The sequence below is a fragment of the Manacus vitellinus genome, unplaced genomic scaffold, assembly GCF_001715985.3.
Source record: "Manacus vitellinus isolate BGI_N305 unplaced genomic scaffold, ASM171598v3 scaffold_15_pilon, whole genome shotgun sequence".
Classification (NCBI taxonomy): Eukaryota; Metazoa; Chordata; class Aves; order Passeriformes; family Pipridae; genus Manacus; species Manacus vitellinus.
In genome coordinates, this window is record NW_021939122.1 from 6,840,160 (window position 1) to 6,864,070 (window position 23,911).

The 23,911-nt window shown below is 43.7% G+C and overlaps 1 protein-coding gene across 1 annotated transcript; it reads right to left on the minus strand.

The window, feature by feature from the left end:
- Window positions 1–1,190: 1,190 nt before the first annotated feature.
- Window positions 1,191–16,765, minus strand: DRGX (dorsal root ganglia homeobox). Its single transcript, XM_008929860.2, has 6 exons — window positions 16,732–16,765; window positions 14,083–14,180; window positions 13,726–13,827; window positions 10,910–11,082; window positions 10,491–10,603; window positions 1,191–1,459 (listed from the first exon to the last, which is right to left on the minus strand). The coding sequence occupies exons 1-6, from the start codon at window positions 16,763–16,765 to the stop codon at window positions 1,191–1,193; spliced, it is 789 nt and encodes a 262-aa protein (XP_008928108.2).
- Between the last annotated feature and the right edge of the window lie 7,146 nt (window positions 16,766–23,911).

Below are 23,911 nucleotides of genomic sequence, written 5' to 3' on the forward strand. Positions count from 1 at the left end.
AAAAATGCAAGTCCATGTTACTAAGTTTAAATCTGCATGTGCATTTCCCATGGAAAAAATATGAGGCACAACAGAATAAAATGACTGCTCTTTAGATCTTAGTCCTCTTTGCTTTGGGGAGGTTTGGGTGTGAGATAATACTATATTTGGTAAAGTATCAATTTCTCCGTGCACTGTGTCCACTCTGTAATAATTAATACATTTTCATACCTAGATTCATTACAAGTTTTCAGTAAATGAAATAGTCTGATTTTGGATGGCATAAAGGAATACCCTTCCAAGCCTAATTTCCTCTTTATTAAACACAAAACATGGAAAGATATATTTCCAGTTTTACAATGCAGGATTCTTTTGTCTTCCAGTCTCTTTTTCTAAGACAGTGATGCTAAAATACCCCCAGCCTTGTGCAGATATAGAGACAACCACACTCTCTATTAGATACCAGCATTACAGTTTGAAGCTATGAATGCCATTTTCAAGTCATGTGTCTTTACATCTAACCCAGGGAATGGCAAGAGCAACAGACTGATGTTCACATAGAGGCTAGTGCAAGGATTTTAGTCACAGGTAAACTGCTCTCGGCAACTTCCCAGTAATCTACTCCATGGGAAGTTTCACTTTCAGAGAAAAGAAGACAGAAGGAAAAAATTACTAAGGGTTTTGTTCCATTTTCTGTTCCTCTTACACCTGGATTGCCTGGGATAAATTTGGTTGAAGTCAAATGCCTTCAGAAAACAGTAGGCCAAATTGGGCTATACCTGGATATTCCTTCACCCCCGTTGTGCGTGGTGGGGTAACTGGTGCCTGGATGCCTCTCCTGCCCCAGAACTCACATCTGGAAGTGATGTGCTGCTGTCAGCCATCCGTCTCACACAGAATGGGAAGTCGAGATGTGCAGGAGTAAGCCAGGATCCCAGGCCTTTTGGTGTCCCTGGGATGTGGTAGCGGGGATAAAAACAGTTTCACGAACGTTTCCAAACACAGATAGTGCTGATAAATCAGGGAAATGAACGTACAGTGACACAAGAAAAGCAAGGGTGTGTGAAAGGCAGTCAAAGAGGCCACTTAGACGTGCCAGGTCCCTGGTGGCCCTGTGACATCATACTGGGAATGGCCACACTGCAGTTCACCCCCCGGCAGAGCACCAGCGGGTCACTGCCCTAAGCCAAGGGGTCAGCACCAGTCCGGTCTCATACGCTCTTCTCCCCTTCCATGTGTTCCTTGGCTGGAGAGGGCTGCTTGTCCTGGTTGCCCTCAGGGCAGGAGGGTTTGGCAGGAGGAGTGGGGCTGCTGCTGGCGGTGGGCAAGAGGTTGGCAGACTGGAGCACAGCCTCCGAGTGCTCCCGCGCCTTCATGCGCAGCGCGGCCACGCTGGCGGTGCGGTTGCTTTGGCAGCCATAGGTGGGCAGGAAGGAGAGGCCCATGGGGTCTGGAACGCAGCACGAGCACAGCGGGCTCCCTGGGGAGGAAGGAAAGAAGGCACCGTCACTCATGGGGAAGGTCGTGGAGACTGACTGTTCCCTCCATGGTCAGTCTGAAGAGGACAGAGATGGGGTTGACCTTCAGTGGGTACCTTGACCTTTAGTGGGTACATAGATGTTCTCGGTATCAGGGCTAGAAAACCTGTATCCTGTTCTACTGATAATATAAAGGATCTTACACTGTTAGTCACTCAGGGTGACAAACAGAATGAGCAAGGAAAACAAAGGCGAGCAGTGAAGTTCAGATCACATATGAGATTCCCCAACAAGCAAGGCTCAGCTCACTCCTTCCTCTCATATGAGGCTGCTGCTCTGTGGCAGCCATCAGCCTATGCTGAGGTGTACCCTGCCCTCCACCTGCACACTGAGCTTGATCAGCAGCATTTGATGGGTGAGTGTAAAGGTTCCATCACTTATCTTTGCCTGAAAGATTACAGCAGAGAGAAAGGTAAAAATATTCCAGTTATTATGACGACCTTCTCCTATCTCCCTGTAAGACAAAATAGACTTTTCCTTGGCCAGGCCCCTGTCAACTACTGGCATCATGACTACCTGTAAGAGTCTGTTCTATCCTTACACAGCCAATGTCTGTGCTGCTTAAGGAAGACACCTTGAAGAGAATGGCCTCCAGGAGTGAGCCAAGGCTACCAAGCACTGTTGCTGCCAACATGGCTTGAGTCCCATCAGGAGAGATGGGTCAGAGCATCTCTACCCTCTCATCCGAGACATGTGGATGTTCCAAGCAGTCAATAAAACACTGGAAAATGGATGAAGTGGGTATTCCTCTCCCTTCAAACTAAAAGGCTCCCCTGAAACCCCCTAACAGAGGCAGTCCTCTCTCCACCAGCTACCTTCCTGAGCTGCAACATTCCAGACTCTTCCTCTGGATTGTTTTTGATAGTGCTGGGGGTTGGAACAGTTCCCAAACAAGCATACCTGGAAGTGTAGGTTGACCATTGGGCAGGAAATGCAGTCCATTCAAAAAGCCATCTTGTTACCTAGCTTATATGCATCTATTGAATGAAGAAGAATATGTCAGAGGAGTAGGAAGGGGAGGCAGGGTGGGATGGCTGAGCTACTTTAATTTGCTCTCTGGTTAGAAAAGTTGGGTAACATCATTTTTCCGGGGGTCTCAGAGGCCACACAAACCCTACATCCTCTTGTACACCCCTGGCAGAAGTCTGTTTTTTGCTGATATGCTATGTCCCAACAAGAAACAGCCAGGCCGCACACATCCTGGCACGCTGCACTGTCTTCCCCTGATCTTTCCAAGCCAAGGACTTGCTTTAATTTCTGCAGTTAATATTTGAGTTAAATGGCTCATGACTAAGTGATGGAACTAATAACCTGCAGAGAGCAGGTAGTCTTTTTTTACACTTCTGTTCTTGGTAGCAACGGGTCAGCACTCATCTGCTAAGGAATGAATGCAGTCAGTTGCTTGTTTTTAGGATGTCTGCAAGACTTCTCCACAGCAATTTTCAGAGATTTGCAATTGCAAGTAACATTCAGGAAAAATTACTCTTTGCATTTGAAAAAACAGAATCTACAAAGGACAAGTTATTAATATAAATTGAAAGAACTCTTTTCTCTTGTAATGCTTCTCTGATAAAGCATATGATCAGACCAACATTTCTGTGGGTCCAGGTATTCAAGTAAATTGCACAAACAAGTTTCAGCACTTGCCTAAAATCCTTCATTTCTTTTGCTTTTAACACTAGGAGGCTCAGTCTTGAATTCTGTGGCTGTTTCAAGCAAGTCAGAAGGAGGTTTTAGAATAAATTCACTCGGTAACACAACTTACAATTTTTGCCACCACCAACCATGCCCATAAAGTATTTTTTTGCCCTGTTGAATCACAGCCACTTCAGGGGTTCTGGGCAGCCACTGTTTTAACAAGAGGGAGGAGAGGCCCTTCAGAGTCCTTGCAGTTTGCAGCGGGTGGAAAGCCACACAGAAGTCTGTTTATTCACTACTATCTGTTAAGCCTCACTATCTTAAGGTTCTGCCCTGAGATGGGGGAGCATGAAGGCCTGCCTGTACACCAGCTGCCTTTGCACTACTGCTTTCTAGCACAAACTGAGTGAGACTTTCAAACACAGCTGTTCAGTCCCCAGGCTGAGGGGAGGGCTGGGCTACCGGCAGTACCGAATACAGGACTGGGCACAGACACTGTCTGCTTAGTTGGAGGTGGGGAGAAGCAGTAAAGAGTCTCCCTGTTTCCAAAAATGGAGGAATCAGCTCCATCCCCTAAGAATAATTTTCATTCCATTGTTAGAGGGATAAAGTATTTATCAGTATTCAGTACCAATCTAAGCTCTTTGTTTAATAATTAGACCTGATATTAGCTAGTAGCTCTGCAACCTGAGGGTGCAGTTACCTGTGGTGGAAACTAAACTATTTCTAGCAATAGTTCACCCATAACCATTCCTTTCATTTTCACCGAGGCTAAAACACTTGCAAAGAACAGCTCACACATAAAAAAGAAGTAAAACAAAAGACAACATTTGCTCCAGGGTCCAGCTAGCATAGAGGAGGGTAGGATTTAGCCCTGTTTCCTTTTAATGTATGTTGTAAGGAAGGTTGAATCTACCTTACAATTGCCTGCATCTGCAGGTGATAAGTCCAGTGAAATCTATTGGACTTTGCTGGCACAAAAGCCGAGACAAACTATGGGAGACTCAGGAGCCCAAGGTCTCCACCTGCCTGTCAGTCAGCCCACAATGTACAGGATGTGATGCTGACCAAGAAAGAAGCGTCCTTATCTAGCAGGCAGCAGAGGGTTTTAACATCTTGTCACAGTAACCTTGAGTCCACAGTGGGGAAGGAGTGAATTGCTCCTACTTATTTCGAATCTTCAGGACATCAGGCATCCAGCACCCATCAAAATGGGTGAGGGTTAAGCCCTAGATCTTGATTCAGCTTCCACTAACATCTACGACAATCTGGTATTAGTTTAATGGGATTTGTATCAAGTTGCTACAATACGGACAGGGTGATGTTTGCTTTCTTTCAGGACCTTACTGCCTCCTGTACACAAAATTAAAATACACAATTAGATTTCCATTAACTTACAGCAAATTCTGCTGAATTGATCTAAACCTCCTTGTGTTCCTATATGAGATCATACTTTAAATGCTCAGCCTGAACATAAATACTTAATGTAATAAATACAGTCTGAAATATTTGATCTACTTGGCAGTTTAATTGATCTACTACAGAGACTGACAGGAAAAATCAAATTAGTTTTGTCTTGTCTGTGCCAACATCACATTTTAATTGTAGTGATATTTGATATACAAGTTTCGTTGTGGTACCTTTTGTGCAGTTCTGCAGTTCCACAGTTCAGTTTCAGCTGAGAAGAGTGGGGTGGGAGCAGGGTCCATATTGATACATAAATATTTTAAAGATTTTAATAGATAGTGTTTCCAAAAGGCAAACCCTACTTTCCGTTCCCCTTTCAATAGGAACCCCTGCATGCCTGAAGTCCACTAACCTAATCAGGATTGGTCCAGGAAGAAACAAGACAGCATCAATTTCCTACCCATGGCTCTTAGGGTGCCTAGTACTTGCATATTCCCTAGTAGGTGTGATAAAAATAAGCAAAATATACCTGTGAGGTAGGACAGTGCTAGAGCTGGGGACCTGTGATACAGGAATCAAAGTAATTTTCTCAAGGTATGTGCATCTGCAGCAAACTACAGAAATGTTTTAAATTCTCCAAAGTGAGAGTGGCAGATAAACTATGGAAAATGTCAAGCAGAACCCACTCAATATATTTGCTGTATTACATTAAAAAAGTCAGTAAGTCCATAATCAAGAATGACAGAGAAAATAAAGGACCCCAAGAGATTTTATCCCCATTCCCCAGTCTTACAGGAAACAGCGGTGCTTCAATTCAGTAAACACTAGTTCAAGGATGAGTTAGGTCCTTGAACACTTCTTTCACAGCCTTGGCAATGGGAATTGCCCAATGGAATTATGCAAATTCTCTTCATCTTTCCATGATAGAAATTGAAATGTAATGGATGGGCAGTTCTAGTTGTGTTTTGTTTTTTTTTTCCTGGATACTGCAATTAAACCTCCCTAATATGAACAGCAACCACAGCAGCAACAAACCATAAAAGAGCCTAATCAATGGTGCCCTGGCATATGCATTTTGATGTGCATAATGTGATCCTGCTTCTCTACCGGTGGTGTGGAGGTGCCGTGAAAACCAACCAAGCTATAACTTGCACAGAGCTGTGAGTGAATTATGAAAGTAATTCCCTGGCAAGTGTAATTATTTCTCTCCTCATACACTTCACTCATCATGGGGTCTGGGGAAATTTCAGTGGAACGTAACAGACACACTCTTGGCCTCAGCCACCAGAACGGTAGAACACATCCGGCTAAAAAGCGGAGATTCTTGTTTACACCCATTAATAACATCTTCTACATTAATGAATTGCATTCATGCTGTCATCCATTAAGAAGGTACTTTGAGGTCTCTCTGCACAGAACACTAGCTTCTCCTGATGACTCTATTGTTATACAGCCCATAAATAAAACAAGTATTTTCCCTTCATCTTTGAGGTCTGCAATTAAATCTACTAAATGGACTGCAGATGCATGGCTTACAGTAAGTGTTTCATCTTGGAAGATCATGGAACTGTTGAAGTCACCACAATGAAGTAGCATAGTTGTCAAATCAAGACAATTCCAGAGAGTAATGAACATCAGAAATTTCATCTATCCATGTCAACCTTCTTCCTGAGTATGACCAGTGGTGAATTACAAAACCCTAAAGTAGAAAACACTGTATACACCAGAAATTATGATCTTATACAAATTTTTCAAACAAGGAATTGTATTTCCTGAAAGAATAGTACACAGAAAGGTGATATAGTAGTAGACAGATGCTTGCTATTAAGTACAACTTCTAATGTGCTAAACTCCTGAGAGGGAGAAGACTCCCCAAAGAAAAGGAAAAGGTATGTTATATTACTGAATACAGAATATTTGATAGAAATGGAGAAAAACTGGTCAGTGATAATGTACTCTTCTCTGGAACAGTCTATGCTCTGAATAACAGTTTCAATTGCTATTGTATGGGTGGCTTCTTTTCTTCACAGAACATCCTGTGGTGCTAATATCCTCACTTTGGGGGGGTGGGGGGTGAAATCTCTATTGCAGAGACAGCGAAGTTCATGGGGCATAGGTGCTTAGGGAAAATAGCTTTCTTCTCATTCATCAGAGCAGACCTAGTCTCATGCTCCAACAATATCCCCCATTTACCCAGAAGTGGCATATGTGGGGTCCAGAGCCACTGAAAGCATGGGGCAAGCCTACAGTGCACTTCACAATCTTTCCAAAGGGAAAGTTGCAGGCTTAGTCCTTGCCCCATACTAGGCTGTCTTGAGATTTTTTTCTCTTCTAGACCAACTTCATCATCAACTATTACATCCTTATACTATAAATTAGATCCAAGAACCCTGTTCCCTAGGCACTTTATGTAGCTTTGGAAATCTGGGTCTGGAGCCAAGCAAAGTCAGAGAGGGAAGGAGAGGTATTAGTTTCTTTACAAAAGACAGAACCCTCAGATGGCAGAATGAAAATGGTCTCTGAGAGCATAAAATAATTATTAATTAGTTACATCACCATCATCACTTGTTATTCACTGTATTGATTTTAATTGTCTCCTTTTAAAGCATCAGTCAAATATTACTCACTGACACCACTGAAGTGTTGGCTCACAAGTCCAACAAAGCACATCTTGTATCCTCAAAAGAATAAGAGAACAACCTACACTTTGCAGTAGAATCTGATGTGCTCAGAGTGCCCATTTGTTTGCAGGCAGGTCTTATGGCCTTACTTAAGAAGATGATTCCCTTTACTGACTGGGATTATTCTCCCAGTGGTAGGAATACATATCCATTTACAGGATCCACATAAAGGAGCTGCATTTAATTTGACACTGGCATAGAAGAAAGTGGGATCATGCATCCTTTGGTAGTGACATGGTGCTTTGATTCTGGAGCAACTATTTTGCTTTCAAAAGCACAAAGAAAGCATAGTTGGCACAAGACAGATACTGGGAAGACCTCTTGATCACTTCACTCTTCAATAAAACTTGCAAAATTTTGGAAAACCTTATTACTTGCTGAATTCCCCCTTATTGAAGCAATCCAAAGAAACAAGGAGCTCAGAACTCTATGCCTGTGCTGAGTTTGATGGGATTTTGTGTTAGAGAAAGTCCTATGCCCTCAGATTCACTGTGGTAGAGTCAAATCATTTCTGCAGCAAAATGCAACTAGATTCTCAAGGGAGAGGTTTAGGTCACTTCATTAAGACAACATGTAAGGACATAGACTATTACCCAGATAAATTTAGGGTTAGTACTCCTTTGGCAAGCCTAAGTGCACAAATCAGCTCCTAGCTCAAAAGGAAATGAGGAGGGAGAGTCAAACAAACCGAATTGAGCATATGTCGAAGATAATCATATTAGAGTTTTGTGAACACTGTGTCTCTCCCTGTTCTTTATTTCCTTCCCACAACCATTATCTCCTCCTCCGGACTGACATGTGAGCTTGGTTGTGCTCTCAAATATACTGGTTTAGATGAACCATCATTCATCTGCAGTTTCCATACCAAAGAAAAACAAAATGCGGATCAGACCTGTGATACTCAGAAGGTCTAGAGATTGTCCTGTTCCCCAATTTACAAGCAGCACCTACCCCAGCACAAGTGAATTATGCTTGGAATAAGGGGGAAAGAGGAAACTGTGGAGATGAGCCAAGGAAGGAGGAGACAATACTCCATATATCAATACCACAGGAAAGATGCTACAATTATTCTCTGCTTGTATAAGTCAACTTCGTTCTCTCATAGAACTATAAATTCTTGCTCCTTAAGCTCAAAGCCAAAATTTGACATTACTGAGACCTATCAGCAGAACTAGCAGCAGAAGAAAAAGAGTTCCCCTCTAAACAAGCAGCTCAGACTACAAGTTCCTTACAAGGATAACAATTTGCTGACAGGTATAGGCAGTTCCACAAAGCTCCTGGTAGATGGATATGCAGATGTGTGAGTCTGTAACTGGATCTATTAAAATCAAAATATACTGCTTTATCACGGTCTCCTTGCATGCATCTGGAGATTTCTAGTGGCAGGCAGGAAATATAAACCAGGCCATTTCAGGAATGAACTGCATGTATAGCTGACAACATTCACCAAGACAGTAACCAGGCATCTGACAATCATTCCTACAAAAATTACAAAAAAAAAACCTCTGTATTTTGGGACCAGCTTTTCAAGGACACTGTCTCTTAGCCTGGGCAACTGACTATCAAATATCTACAAGAGATTCAGGAGTAGAACTTTTTCTGCCCCTAGGTTGTAAAGCAAAGCAAAGCAAAAAGGACCAAATTATTAATTTCTCAATTTAGTGGCTGAGCTGTAATATCACAGAAAAGAATATCAGGAAGTCTTCCAAATAAATAAAACTAAAAACAACCAACCAACCAAACAAAAACCAAAAAAGAAAACAACAGAACAAAAAATACCAACCCTTCATGCTGTTTTTTTATTCCTTTTTTTTTTATTATTTTGATTGGCTTTTGTTTTTTAGGTTATTTTTTCTTAAAATTTTGCTACATTTAGACATGAAGCAAGTGAAAACAACTAACTGATGCTTTTAATTTTGAAAACACTTAAATGTAAATTTTAAGAAAAAAAAAATCCCTTACTTCCATCTGAAATTATTCTCTAAAAACAACTCTATTTCCACACATTTCAACCCGTCTGGGACTACATTTATCAATGAACAATCTTTTTCCCTGAAGAATTTCATGTATATCTACTCCAGGGAAGCTGTTCCTACCTAATCGAGGAAACCAAAATTCCCAGCCCCAACACTTCACAGGGCAGAGATCAAGAGGACTCATGCACTCCAACAGCTGCTGCCCACTTATAGCCTTTAAGTTTTAGGGTTCAGGTCACACCTGTGTGTCCTTTCTTGATTCAAAATCTCAGGTCCCACATCTAACAAAAGAGCAGTAACAGTTGTGTCTGGATTCAGTTTTTCTGAAAGACTGGAGGAAGGAAGTACAGGGGGCAGGACACTGGAGTTAACACAAAACTCAGCAGTTCCAAATATTTGCTTAAGGAATACACCTTGGCAATACTGATTTAACTGGAAATACTCACAAGGAGCATGAGGTACACCAGAGAATACAGTGAGAGGTATTAGAGGACATTTTTGTTCATAGTGGAGGGTCTTTAACTTTCCTCGCAAGTTATTGCACATCGGGACAGAGTAAATGTATGTGCCTCTTTGAGCTTGGCACTGCTATGAGGCTTTACATCCTATAAATCTATAAATTGAATTCATCCTGCTTACACCCTTAGTCTTAGAAATTGTTAGGCTAGGAACAGCTAATGGATCAGCAGGTGATTTATTTTTAAAAGATGCATAGTGCTGCTTTTTGGAAACTGAAAGTACAAAGACATGGGATGTACCCTTCCTGAAGCCTGGGTCCCAGGTAATGAGGAATTACTTTGTATCCTCCCCTGTCCCCAGGAACACACTTTATTCAAGTTCTACTGTCCAAGAAGAGAAAGGTCTGGATTGTGCAGAGATGCGCTGCAAAGGAAACTGCATGCGGAGCGGATGAGGCATCGGTAATGGTGCCAGGTAATACATAATGCAAAAGGACGTGTATAACTAATTTATTAGAATAAATTTGACTCTTAAAAAAAAAAGCATATGCAACAAAAACTCTAAAGGAGCAACCCTACCTGCCTCACTCCTTGAGACAAATCCTGACCTCACAAAAAGTAACTGAGTAAAATGAAGGAGTTTTGCCACAAATGATGCTACAAGATACAACAGGAGGCTCAATTCTGTATGTGCAGCATTGGTCAGTGCAATTACTGCCATCTAAACAGAAAGAGAGATCCACCATTTCCCAAAGGCTTCCCCACACGTGGGACTATGCCACTTTACCCCTGAAGTTAAACAAAGTAATTTACCTTTTAGAGAGGCGACATGGGATAAAGCTTGTGCGTAGGTGGCTGTGTTGAGGAGAGTCCCCGGCAGGCAGGAAGGGAAGAAAGGTCCTGTAGGACCCACTGCTCGACTCAGGCTGATGGAGAAGAGAAAACAACTTCCTTGCAAAACCAGAACCAGCTGATTCCATTTCTGCATACACGCAAACATGTTGGTATCTCAGTGTTCAACTAGATGTGACCAAGCCTGGATAACATTAGCCTCCCACAGCCACCAGCTTCCCAGCATTCCCACAGGGAACAGTGAGCTGCACAAGAAACAGCTCATTTTCTAGAGATGATTCTATGTAGGTCAAAGTATGGCAGCATGCAAATCTGTATGCACATACATATATATGAGGCGTGCTTGCCCCACAGACAGGCAGCTGATAGCACACTCTTACCTCTGCTGGATCTCTAGACCCTCTTTTTTATTCCTGGTTTGATCTGCTGGAGAAGGGGAATTTAAATTCCTTGCAGGAGGTGCCACCTCAGTCATGGTTTCCTTAGATCCCTCTTGGTCAGAAGCACCCCTCTCTGTTTTTCTCCATTTAGCTCTTCGATTTTGGAACCACACCTGGAGTGGGAGAGCAATCCTGGCTGAAAACTGTGTTTAGCCGAATGTGAAGCAAGGAAATTGTAAATTGTTACGCTAGTGAAATCAGTCATTTAAAAGCTTGGCTAAAACTTCCTCTTATTTTGTATCTCCATTGCTATTCTAGTTGAGTCTTAGGATTATACTTGTATCTGTAATGTTTCTGGGTCTGGAAAACAAGCCAGAAATGTCTAAAGACATTCCAAAGGCATGTTACAAGCAAAAACTTAAAAAAAATAGTTTTGATGTTACCATGCCAGCTAGCAAAACATTTAATCATGTGCTTGCCTTAATGCACACATTTAATTCTCACTGATTTCTATGTTTTAACACAACTGAAAGCCATTTTACAGGGATGGTATTAAATACATATCTAAGCACTCTGATGAAACCATATATGTCTTTAAATGAGCTGCTGCTAGAACCAGAGAGGTGAGAAATGAAAAGATGTGTATTGGGCCATATTATACAGCCCATTTTCTGGAGAGAACTGATACTGGCTGTTATTCTTCTTATGTCCAGTCTGCATTCAAAGGACTCAGAAGTTGATAGATACTAATTTTGGAAGATCATTCTACAGTTTAATACTGTGGTGGTACAACTGCCCCCCCGCCTCAGGCCACACTACGGTCTCAGAACACCAGTTTCCAAACCTTATTTTTTTCCCCATATGCGAAACAAACATTCATGTTCTTGATTTTATCACCTGATTTTTAGTCCAAAACCTTCTTTTTTTCCATTAACCTTGGAGCTGATTCTCTGAAAGGATCGTATCTGAGCTGGAAAATGCCAAGCTGCTCTTGAGATCAGGAAACCCACATTTTAACACACAAATTCAAGTATAGGCGAGATTGGTGTTATTATTATTCTCCGCTTCCAACTCCATTTTGGTTAGCTGCCTTTTAATTGCATGTATCAGCAAACATTGAATAATGATTTTATCTATATTCTAAATTTAGAGCAGTTAAATGCAAAGCAAAATGCAGACACTTTCTTGTGTCTTAATTGAATGAAGGTCACAGCTATAACAACATTTAATTGAGCTATTTTTCATTATCATATTTTAATGACTTTGCACTGACAGTTCGCCTGCTTCTGAGGAAAGAGCATGATGAAGTCGTTTATTTCCCTATTTAGTTATTGTTTGACAACATCATCTTCGATTAAGACTCTGCTTTATAGCACATTAATCATATTTGAATGAGCAAGGGGTATAAATGTAAACATATCTCCCATCCTCTGTGTTTCCCCGTGTCCCTGTATGAAAGCAGGCTAAACAAATGCTTGCATCTATTGTCTGTTTGCATAATAGCCAACAACAAGGCTAAACACCAGTCCTCAGCAATCTAATTGTCACCACCCCTATCTCACCCTTGCACCTTTCAGGAAGAAGTTATGATCTTCCACTTCTGAATGCTCAATAATTGTCCCATTTATCTCAATTTGCAGTTCAGTCTTTAGGCACCAATAGCCAAAATGGCATTTTTTATTATTTTTTTTAAGCCAGTACCTACAACGCAGTGGCAAAAGGAGATTTTCATTTTCAAATAATAATCAGTTTAATTTGCCAGCATATGACCAATGATTCATGTTGAGATTTAATAATCAGGATCACATAATCTGATTATAGGAGAAATAATTTGTTTACAATCCCCAATTTACTGTGGTGAATTCCATTATCTCTCTTCAGCCATTGGGTTTTAAGAGATACTAACATGACCCTAGGGAACAAAAGGCAAGCTATTATATTTCCTACAATTAGATCTTTGCATAGTCTTAACCCCGAGCGCCTAAATAAATAAATAAATAAAAAATAGAAGAGCAGCATGTGGAAAAGCCCCACAAACAAAAATTAATGCATAATTGTGTTCAAAAAATGGTTTGCAACTTTGCAGTGAATGCCTGCAGAGTTATAGGGATCCATGTCTGACAACTGCAAGACTGCTGCTCTTGGCAGAGCTTGTAGACACACAAAGTTAATCCCTGGAGATGGAAAAACAAACGCATGGATAAAAGGGGGAAAAAAAAGAGGGAAAAGGTGAGGAGAAGGAAGAAAAGAAGGGGTGGAAGAGTGGTGGTGGAAAGAGTAATCATGGCCAATGGTATTTACTGGATCATATTAAAGGTGTGGAAATTGCTCTGCAGGTTTTTTAGCTATCTAAATCAAGTGTTTAGAAAGAAGGCAAAGGGAGAAAAGTTGAAGAGGTGCATAAGATTTCTTCCTGGCAGCTGGCCTCCCTGCAGTTGACTAACCCCACTGCTCGACAGTGGTCATAGTTGCTTCGGAGAATCACGTCTCAGCTCTTTTCTCCGCACCACGCCCCCCCTCCAAAAGCAAGGAAATGGATGTGCATTGATGTAATTTAGTACCTTGGAGACGCGGACAAATTAGTGTAGAACATTATCACTAGTTAATTATGAATGACCGATTAATCAACCTAATCTAATATTCCACATTATGTTGATGTTATTAAAGTGCATCATGAAAATGACAGATCGTCTTCATTTGCGTTCTTTGGCCAAATGTGCACTCTGCAGTCATGATGTCAAATAAAAAAAAAATTTAAAAAAAAAAAAGTTTGCCAGTTTGAATACCCGAATTAAATAATTCCCCAGGATGTTTACCTGCACCCTGGCCTCTGTGAGGTTGATTTTCATAGCCAGCTCTTCCCGAGTGAACACATCGGGGTAGTGGGTTTGAGCAAAAACGGCTTCCAGGGCCTCGAGCTGTTGGAGGGGAGAGCAGAGATCCGTGAGAAATCTGTCCGGCCGCCCCAGGGGGTGTGTGCCAGGCATGGCTGAGGAAAGCGGGACCGCCCGAGGCAGCGGGGCAGGCGGGGCACAGGACTGGCACGGCATGGGGCGTGTGGGAAGCAGGTGGGAAGCAGGAAGGGAGCAGTATGGAGGAGGCAGGGAGCAAGTATGGGGCAAGCATGGGGCAATGGGTGCGCAGGGCAGGGGCAGAGAGAAGCAGGCTCCTACCTGCTGCAAGGTGAAGGTGGTGCGGTTGCGGCGCTGCTTCCTGCGCAGGAACCCGTCGTCGAAGTCGCCAGCGGAGTGGCCTCCGAAGGGGGCCGCGCCTGCGGGCCGAGAGCCGAGTTAGGGGCCGCTGTGCCCCGTGGGGGCAAAGGGTCGGGGCCACATCGGCTGGGTGGGGAATGCGGCTCCATCCCCGCGGGGCCGGAGCCCAAGCATCCCGGTCGGCCCCGGGAGCACGGCGGGAGCTGGGCAGGGGGCTCCTGCGGGCACCGGGGGGTTCTTCCGACCGAAGCTCACCCCGCCCCGGTAAAGAGTATTTTTTCGGGCCATTTGTGTTTTAAAAGGACGACAAGATGAAGCTTTGACATTGGCTTGGGGACGGCAGCTCGTAAAGGCCCTGCCCATCTGCCGGGAGAGCCCGGGAAAGCCCCTGCCTGGACGGAGCAGCACCGGGGGCTCTGTGGTTCCCCACGCACATCCTGCGAGCAGCGGTCGAGCCACCCCCATCTGCTCGCCCTCATTCCTGGAGGAGAACATGGGCACGGGGCTCCGTACAGCTGAGCACCGGGGGCAGCTCAGCCACGGCTGAGCCGCCGGGACTCTGCAGCGGGGCTGGAGGAGGCAGCCCCTGTCCTTCCCCGACGGGGGTTCGAGGGGCCGACTGGGGCACTGGGGTTTTGTCCCTGGGCAGAGGTCGGCAGAGGGCAAATGGGCCGCTGGATGCAAGTGGAATGGACCCTGGCCTTCGCGGCTCCCCCAGTCACACATCCTCCGTGCCCGGGATGAAGTGTGTCACCCCCTTTCTGTCCGCTGGCAAAACAGGATAAAGAAAAACAACCAACCAAACAAAACAAACCAGACCAAAATACCACCCAAAACTTAAACCAAACTCAGAAACAGCAAACAAACAAAAATCCACCACCTCCAAACTCACAAACAAAAACAAAACAAAAAAACCCTCACGGAAAAGAAAAGTACCCAAACCCTCAGAAGAGTTGCTGAATGTCCCTGTGCCCCCACTCGCAGACCTGCCCATGGGGTGCTCTGGCCCGGCCCGGCCCCACCGCGGGCACGGGGACTGGAGGTCGCCGCTCATCTTGCAGCATAGTTTGGAAGATAAACACGGCCTCCAGCCCCCTCCTCACACAGACGGACGACTCTCTGCTAGCCTGGGAGAGGCTCATCAGAGAATAAAATACTGTCCTGGTGACCCCTAGAGTCCGGTCTCTTCCCTGTGGTACTGGGCCTCCCTGACTGCCCAAACGCTGGCCGAAGAGAGCTTTTCTGTTGCCACCTCTGGTTTGGTGATCGGTGGGTGGGGGGTTTTGGACAGTGGTGTATTTTTATTTATTTATATATTTATTCTTTTTACCCTTTAGCAGGAGAGTCCGCCCCTTCCCCCCCTCCCCGATGCTGCCCACGGCGGGAGAATGAAGGGCCGGTCCCGAACGCCGCCGGGAGAGGCTGTAGACTGCGGGGGCAGCTCCCTGTCTCTGGCGCCGGCCCCACGCTGCCACCGGAGAAACAAACACACATCAAACAAACAAGCAAACAAGCAAGCAAACAAACAAACAAAAACAAGAGCACGCTTCCAAAGCTGTTGCCAAAAAGTAACGAACAAAGCCACCCCAGCGCTTGGTGACAGGAGCGGGAGAGATCCTCGCACTATCCTGCCCGGTCCACCTCCCTTGTCCCGCCCGGAGAAAACTTTGGGGAGAGTTGGACCGTCTCTTCCTGGCAGGGCTGCCGCAGGGAAATCCCCTTGGTCTCCCTGCGATGCCCGTGCAAGGAACGGGGTGGGCAGGCAGGGGTATTTTCCGGGGTCGGGTCACTTTCCCCGCCGTGCAGCCGCGGGCGCGCTCGGGCACGGTGGGACAGCCCTCCGGGCTGGGGCTGCGCGGCCGCGGCTCCGAGGATGCTCCGCGCACTACGAACACTGGCCGGAGGGAGCGGGTGCAGAGGGCCCGGGGACAAGAGGAAATCCCGACGGCTGCCATATTTTTTTTAAAGGAAACAAATAATAATAATAATAATAATAATAAATAGACAAAAGCCTCTGACCAATAACACAAAGAAAAACATCCTCCCAAATATTTATTTCCTTTTTTTTCTTCAGTCGTGCCTCGTTTTCCCCCATCCTCCCGCAGAATGTTTGTAAAATAGCATTAAAGATTTATGCGGTCCCTTTGGCTGGAGAGAGGAGGCGTGACCACGTCCTGAAAGTGTCCCGATTACAGCCATGACACCAACATCTGTGCTGGGAGGGGAGAAAAGCATCTCTGCCGTAGCCTGAGGCTCAACTGCGGGATCACTATCCACAGAGGGGAGGCAGGTGGCAAAATGACAGGGGTGGGGGTGTAAAACCAAGGCCTTTCCAGCAGGCATCAAAATAAAAAAAAAAAAAAAAAAAAGTAATTCTTTCCATCCTGTGACAAGAGGGGAAAGCTGGGAGCGGGGAGGGGGATAGGATTGTGTTTTCTTAAGGAAAAGGATAATATTTAGGGGTCTTTATAAATCTACATCTTATCCCAGCACGTATCTGTACCCGACCGTCGTGGAGCAAGTCAGACCACAGTTTCTCCCTCCGTCCCCTGCACACACCCCTCGAAGTTCAGCTCTGGTACTTACACGTCTCTGTGCGACAACACTCACCCTCTAGCTGCGGGGGGCAGTGGAAGTAGAACATGGCCCTGCGGCTGGGTGGGCGCCCGCTGCCCGCAGCTGCGAGCCCGGGGCCAGCCCGTGGGGCGCGGGGCTCCCGCCCTCCCCTCGCACCGACGGACCGGCACCAGCTCCCCAGTCGGGCACCGCCACGCACCGCCGAGGTGTCTCCTGCAGACCTGCAGACAGAGAAGGAAAGAACAGAATAGGTGAATAGCCAGAAGAAAACACCTGGAGAAACTCACTGACAACCCTAAAGCCCATCCCAGAGGAAGCAGAGAAAGTAATGCCTAACCCTCTGCAGCGAACTGAAAAAGCCAAAGATAGAAGACTCCGTGGTAGACACACAGTAATCACAATCAGTAAAACTTTGTTTGTTTTCTCCCCCGAATAGCAGATTCTCTCTCTCTTTTTCTTTTATCTATCCAGCAATAGTGATCTCTCTCACTATCTATCTATCTATCTATCTATCTATCTATCTATCTATCTATTTATCTATCTATCTATCTCCCTATCTATCTAATTATCTCAAATACTCTTCTCCGGAGCAAATAATTACATAAAGAAAAAGATGTTTGTAGAACCGCTTAAAAAAAAAATCTAAATTATTCTGCCTAAATGAAACAGCAATAAAACCTAAAAGCTGTCTTCTTTTTAAAGCAACGGAGAGCCATGTTCAGGTTGGAAACCAATGTCCTCGGAAAAAAAAAAAAAAAAAAAAAAGCCAAACCACCAAACAACTATTCAAATTTATATGCAGTCATAAAAAAAATATCCAGAAGTCAAATGAATATAGTAATCCATACCTAAACCGAAAAGACGTAAAAATCACCGGTAAGGTTTGGGGGTATTTTGCTTTAGAATAAGGCGCTGTGAGTTGTTGGCTTCAGAGACAGAAGGGCTCTGTGGAGTTCTGGAAGTGGCCAGATGTCTTTATATCTGTCTACAGCATGCTCTGCCTCTCAGCACTTGCCTTTATAATCTCACGCATAATTGGCCTTAATCTGATTATTTCCAGCGCTGTCTACAGTGAGTAACTTGGATAGGTCTATTGGGCCCTACAAATGGCCCACGTGGTGTGCAGAGCAGGGGGGGGGGTGGAAAGGATGAAAAGAAAAAACCGTCATTTCTCAGCAAACGCCAGGAATGTGAACGGCAGCAACACAATCCCATTATTTTCCGAGCGCTGGGCGCTCCGGGGCTCGCGGCCCCCGGCGTGTCCCCCCTCCGCCCCGGGTGCCCCGGGTGCGGGGCCGGGGGGGCCCCTCCGCGCCGAGCGCTGCGCGCCGCCCGCACCCCGGGCTGCCGGAGCGCCGGGTAATTGCCGCCGGATGGGGTTTGGGGGGTCGCTCTGCACACGCCTCGCCTTTCCAAGCGATCGTACCACGGCAAAGTTTGATTTTGTTCGCAGCGAGGGGTCTCTGGATTTATGCTCGCTTCCCGTCTGCAAATGATATGCGGCGGGACCCTGCGCAATTACTTTTAAAATGCATCCGAGACATAGGCTCAGCGGAGAGAGATGGCCCTTGCCTCAGCCCGGGTGAAAATTAGACTTTAAAGTACCCAGATGAAATTTTCAAGTCAGGGACGCGGGATTGGATCAAATCACATAAACTGCAAAAAAAGCAAGTATAATGGCGCATAATTGGTTCTGTAATAGCATTACACAAGGATAATAGCCTGTTATGGCCCCCTGCACATTAAGTGCTTCCCTGGCGTAAAGCCTTTATGATATTAAAGGGGGAATATAATGATATTTTGGTTATTAAATGCGTGTAATTAATTTATGCACCACTGAAAATAAAGTTGGTATTATGACCCACTCAAGATGCATCAGAAGATGTAAGTCAGACAACTGTTGATAAGTTCTGGTGTCTATGTTTCGTCTAGACTGCTGATTTTATTTTGGAACAATTGCTTCTCCGGCAGACTACACAAATTTAATATTTTATAAACATTGTAATGTTCTGTGCAGGAAGGGCGAGCAAATCTACACAGGCTCTCTTAGATCTGATGGGAGTTTAAAGACATAGCACGTTCATACCAGAGCAAAGGAGATGGATACAGACAATACAGGTGCAGAAATAGAGATTTTGAATAGATGATGTCTTTGGAAAGTTATTTTGCACATATGATCTCATTATATAAACACAAATAAGCCTTAGAAATATCACCTGCTCTATCTGCCTTGACACTTGGCATAGATGTGGAAATTCCCCTAATATATATTCAAGTTGAAGTTATGTTTCAGCCCTGCAAAGCATTATTTTAGCAAAACAAGGCAAAAATTAATTGTACTTGAGATCCAAATTGATTTGATCTGATCTTGTCCGCTGACTTACGATTTTATCATACTAGTAACAGATTTAGAAAGCTGCATTCATGTGTTTATATATTTATATATACACATATTTATTTACATGTCTACACATTAACATAAACACTTTTATGAATATCTTTGTTTGACAACAGATATTGACTCACCATCCAGGAAAGTCTCTGAGCAGCAAAGTATAGTACCAATCGAGACGGCTTCTACAGCACCGTGCAAGATCAAAGACCAGTGTTCTGAAGCCAACTGACCTCCTTAAAATAGCAGCATAAGCTTTAGGTCAAGGAACCTTAAAAAGAAGAACATAACCCAGAGGTGCTGCCTGGGTCTCCCCTGCCAGCCTCTCCATCCTGAGCTTTAAAATGCACACAGGGCCAGCACTGTAGGATCCCTTTGCACGGAGACAGAAGTGACTTTTGTCTGACATCGGGAAGAGAGGAATGAGACAGTGTTTTATCATAAGAACCCCTAATAAAATAATAATAACTTCATTATGGCACTCTCAGGCCTTGCTCTAGTCAGGGGCTGCATTGCTGGTTTGGCTCCAAGACTCACTTTCCCCAGCAGTTTGAAGCCTGCAAGTTCAGCGTATTGCAGGAGGCAGAGAGGGCGGAATGGAGCACGGGGAAGTGCTCCAAGTCGCCGCTTTTTAAATAGAAATAGAAGGACTCGGAGCCGGCCGAGACTCAACTTTCTCCCAAGGAGCAGCAGCTGCAAAACAAGGAGATAACTAAGCAATATATAATCCCCCACCCCTCGCCAGCTCGATGTCTGTTTAATTTTAATGCTCGAAACGTGGGGCTGACATAATTAAAAGTTAGCGCAGGGGAGTCCTGGGCGCTGCTCTCGGGTGGCCGGAGCCCAGGGGCGGCGGCGGCGCTTCAGCACCGCGGAGAGCGCCCGCCGGGGCGGACCGGGGCTAGTCCCTGCTCCGGGGGAAGGATGCTGGCAGGGCTGCTTCTGGGTCTCTCCGTGCGGTAGACGCTTTCCTGCGAAGCTGGGACCACAGTGGAAAACATACCCACTAAATTGCTTGGGACCATGTTTCTCTGGTGGGTCCTCTCATCCAGCTGCCAAAGGCAAGCACTAAAAATAAGCTGTAGAATGAAATAACGTACAGAGCTACAATATTTCAGAAGAAAATTCCCTTGTTATGTAAAGTCCTTAAAGTCTCCCTCATAAACTTAATTTTTATTACTGTTATTATTACTGTTATTGTTACTATGAATATTTAGAGTGACATCAATATTAGTTACTAGGTCTGCAAGAAAAAGCCCAACTAAATATAATTCTGGATGGACATTCTGCTGATTGTGTCTGTCTGACAGCAGAACTGTTCCTGTGCTGCACACACAAACACACCTCTTATTTTTCATCCACAACGACAAAACCTAGGGCTGAACTGATGAGCAAAATCACTGAATGGACCTTTTCCTTCAGAGCACTGAGCTTTGAGGGGCTCATTCGTAGAACTCAAGGAAGTCTGAATGGCTTAGTTTGATGAAATGAGTCTTTTGCCTTTCCATGTCCAAACACCTCCTTTCCCATGATTCTCAATACCTGATTACAGAAAAAAGCTAGCAGCTAAAAGGTTATTTTACCCTAATTCATGTGCAGTAAAATGTATTTTCCAATTAACGAAATTTGCCGATTTGTCCCGCTTGGACACTCTTATAATTTATAATGTAAAAGTGTTCTTTCTTTATCTAAAGACCAAGGTGACTGCTTTTAATTTTCTGTAACCTCTTTACACTTGATGTTCACCAGACTCATAATGTTAATTGGCTTCATATACGGATCATCAGTTTAATGAAGGAATAAATCCTATGTTGCTTTATGTCCCTCTGTTTTAACAATGATTGCTTTAATGAAGAATGTGACGTGTTTGAAATCAAAGCTGCAGGAGACATTAGAGGGGTTTTTTTATGATGACTGAAATGCTTATTTAAAGCTAAAACTATGAGGATTCCATATTTCAAAAGCTTTCCTTTAAATCATTTTCCATGAAAATTACTGACACATTCTTCACCGAAGAACTTTGTCTTTGCAATTATGGGCAGAGACTGAGAATAACATAGTCTTGTAATATAAACACCCCAATTAGGTTATGAAAATATCTCTAAGCTGATTTTATATCACTGTAGTTTTCATTCAGAGTTTAAGTAAAACTCCCAGGGAATTAAAAGGACTTATGCCTGCCTAAATAAGGAGTATTTGGGGGTAACTAATAAATCTCTCTGTCAACCCATTGTATTTTCATTGTTCATGAAATACATGAATGAAAGTTACAGGGGAGAAAGAATTGTCAGTTCACATACAAAAGCTATGGATCGCTGTAGTCTATTTTTCCCCATGGGAATTTTAGGATTTCAGGAGCAAGGGTAAAATGTAATGAAACATGGACTGATAGAGGTAGGTGACTGCAAATCAGAGCACCAATTAGGTCAAGCTGGAAAGTAGCAATTAGACCCAACTTCATGTGCTGATTACAGTAGCTACAGCAGGTTTAAAACGTACAAAGCAAATGCATTCTGGTTATTGAACTTTCACGTTCATGTTCTCACTTGCAAAGAAAGCAAGCCTTGTCCCTCTCTCTCTCTTTCAATTTCTCTCTCTCTCTCTCCCCCTCCCTGTCTTTCCCACCCCCTTTTAATGGGGACTACATAGACTGGTATGCATATACTGGTATATATTTTCTTCTCATTTGAGAGCTGCTGTCTGGACTGCAATTAAATGACCCTTAGATATAGGAACCTATATCAGAGAGGAAAGTCTCTTATGAAAGCCTGGACAAGGGTTGAGCAACTGATGGATTTGGATAGAAATTTCATGACATGGCAAAGGAACTGCATGAGACTGGAAGGGTATTACCTTAAATTACATAGCACCGAGAAGTCATTCAGTATGCCAGCCCTGATCCCAGGGCCTCTTGGGTTTATGTCCCTGCAAGTGTTATACTCACTCAACCCAGATCACAAAAAGCTTCATGTAGGTACACACAGACCTTCACTCCCATCCTCTATACAGGACTGTGTCTAAGACAACCATATGTTTTCTTTCAGAGCTGGCCAGAACAGTGTGAACACCCAGAAGACAGCCCATAAACCACACTTGCCTTCCCTTTGCGTGGAAAACTAGAAGGTACCTTGTGGCACTTCTAATGGCATAGAAGATTAAGTCATCAGTCCTCTGCCTAGAGCTGTGCCTTTACCAAACCTATGTTTACCATTTGAAGTGACTCAAAGCACAGGCTGGGACTATGCCAGGATTTGATGAGGCAAAACAATCCTTGTTTTCAGGGGATTGCCTGATCGTACAAAGGTATTTCTTCCCAGGTGTGTTCTTTCCCAGTAAAACAAGTCTTCTAACCAAGATTTGTGAAGAAAAGATTTCAAGAGAGCAGTTATAAGAGTGAGAAAAGCAGTAGCATTATTTGAAGGAAGGAAAATGAGATACAGAAAGATTAATTGATATATTTGAGTTGTCTATAGTGGACAACTACTCCAGAAGAGAGTTGTACACTCAGACTGTGTAAGTTAAAGTCTTAAATATTTAACCATCCCTTTGGAGAAAAGTTTGTTTGTTTTGTTTTTGGTTGTGTTTGTTTTTGTTTTTTTTCCCCAGAAACAGCTGCTCTGGCTTACCAGAACACAATGTTTTTGAAAATTGAATAGATGTCACATAAAGTGTTTGATGTGATTATGGATATTATTCAACCTGGTCAAAGGCAGAAAAGTTATTTCCTTTTGCCTAATCAGTACCCAGAGTTAACAGAAGATTGAGAACTGCACAGGTCACGCTTAAAATTTGAAAAAGATGATATTTCAGATTTAGGTTTGCACTTTCTTTGGGTGGTCCTTATTCTCCCATCAATGAACCAGTTTATTTGGAATTTTTCAGATGCTTGGAAGTCTCTAGGAACTGGCCTTTGAAATATGCATCAGTTGTATTATTATTTCTCTCTTGTTCTGATGAAAAAATATTTGTGAACAATATAACAGTCTCAAAAATAGCTCTCCAGTTTCAGGATACTCATCCATGAAGAGCCACTAAAACAATGACCTGCTTTTCAAAGATGTTGACTGTTGTCTCAGCTTTAAGAAATCCTGAAAACAGCTCACATTTTCCAGAGACATGTTCTCTTGATTTCTCTGCAACTCCTTGTGTTAACAAGACAGGGTAATTGGCTTTTTTGTAGAATAAACTTATCTCAGATCTCTAGATGAGCACAGAGATGGTTCAACACCATGTTTATGTTATCTGGATAGGCATTTTGATGCTGTCTTGGTCATCCTGCTATGACTTTGAAGTCAACACTGCTTTGACCAGAAGGTTGGACACAGGCGACAAGCAGAGGCCCTTTCCAGGCTATTTTTTTTATGTGATTCAATTCTTAAGTAGCGTTGGTAAATCAAGCACAGGAGTATTTTACAAGTGGAAAACTAAACAACTTCTTCCATTCCCCCAACATGGTGCACATCTTTTTGTGATACAAAAAGCATAAATTTTAGAAAATAAACTGAAACAATTCTTAGAAGGTATTGGTTGATCTAGTTAAGTTAGATATTGAGTGGGTTAACTAACATGTTTACATTTGCTTATTTTTTCTAAACAGAGGTGATGCCTTAACTCCAACAGCAAATGTCTGTCTTTCCTCTCAAGAAATCAGTTTCAGTTTCTATCTCTCAGTTCTCTTTCTTGCATCACCATCTGTTCTAAATCGGATTTTGAGCCACTAAAACCTTGACACCTTCCACTTACAGCCTGGACTGCAGCAGTAAAATGAGAATCCCAGGACCAGCAGTGGAGACTCAGAATTTACTGCTTATTCTGAAAATT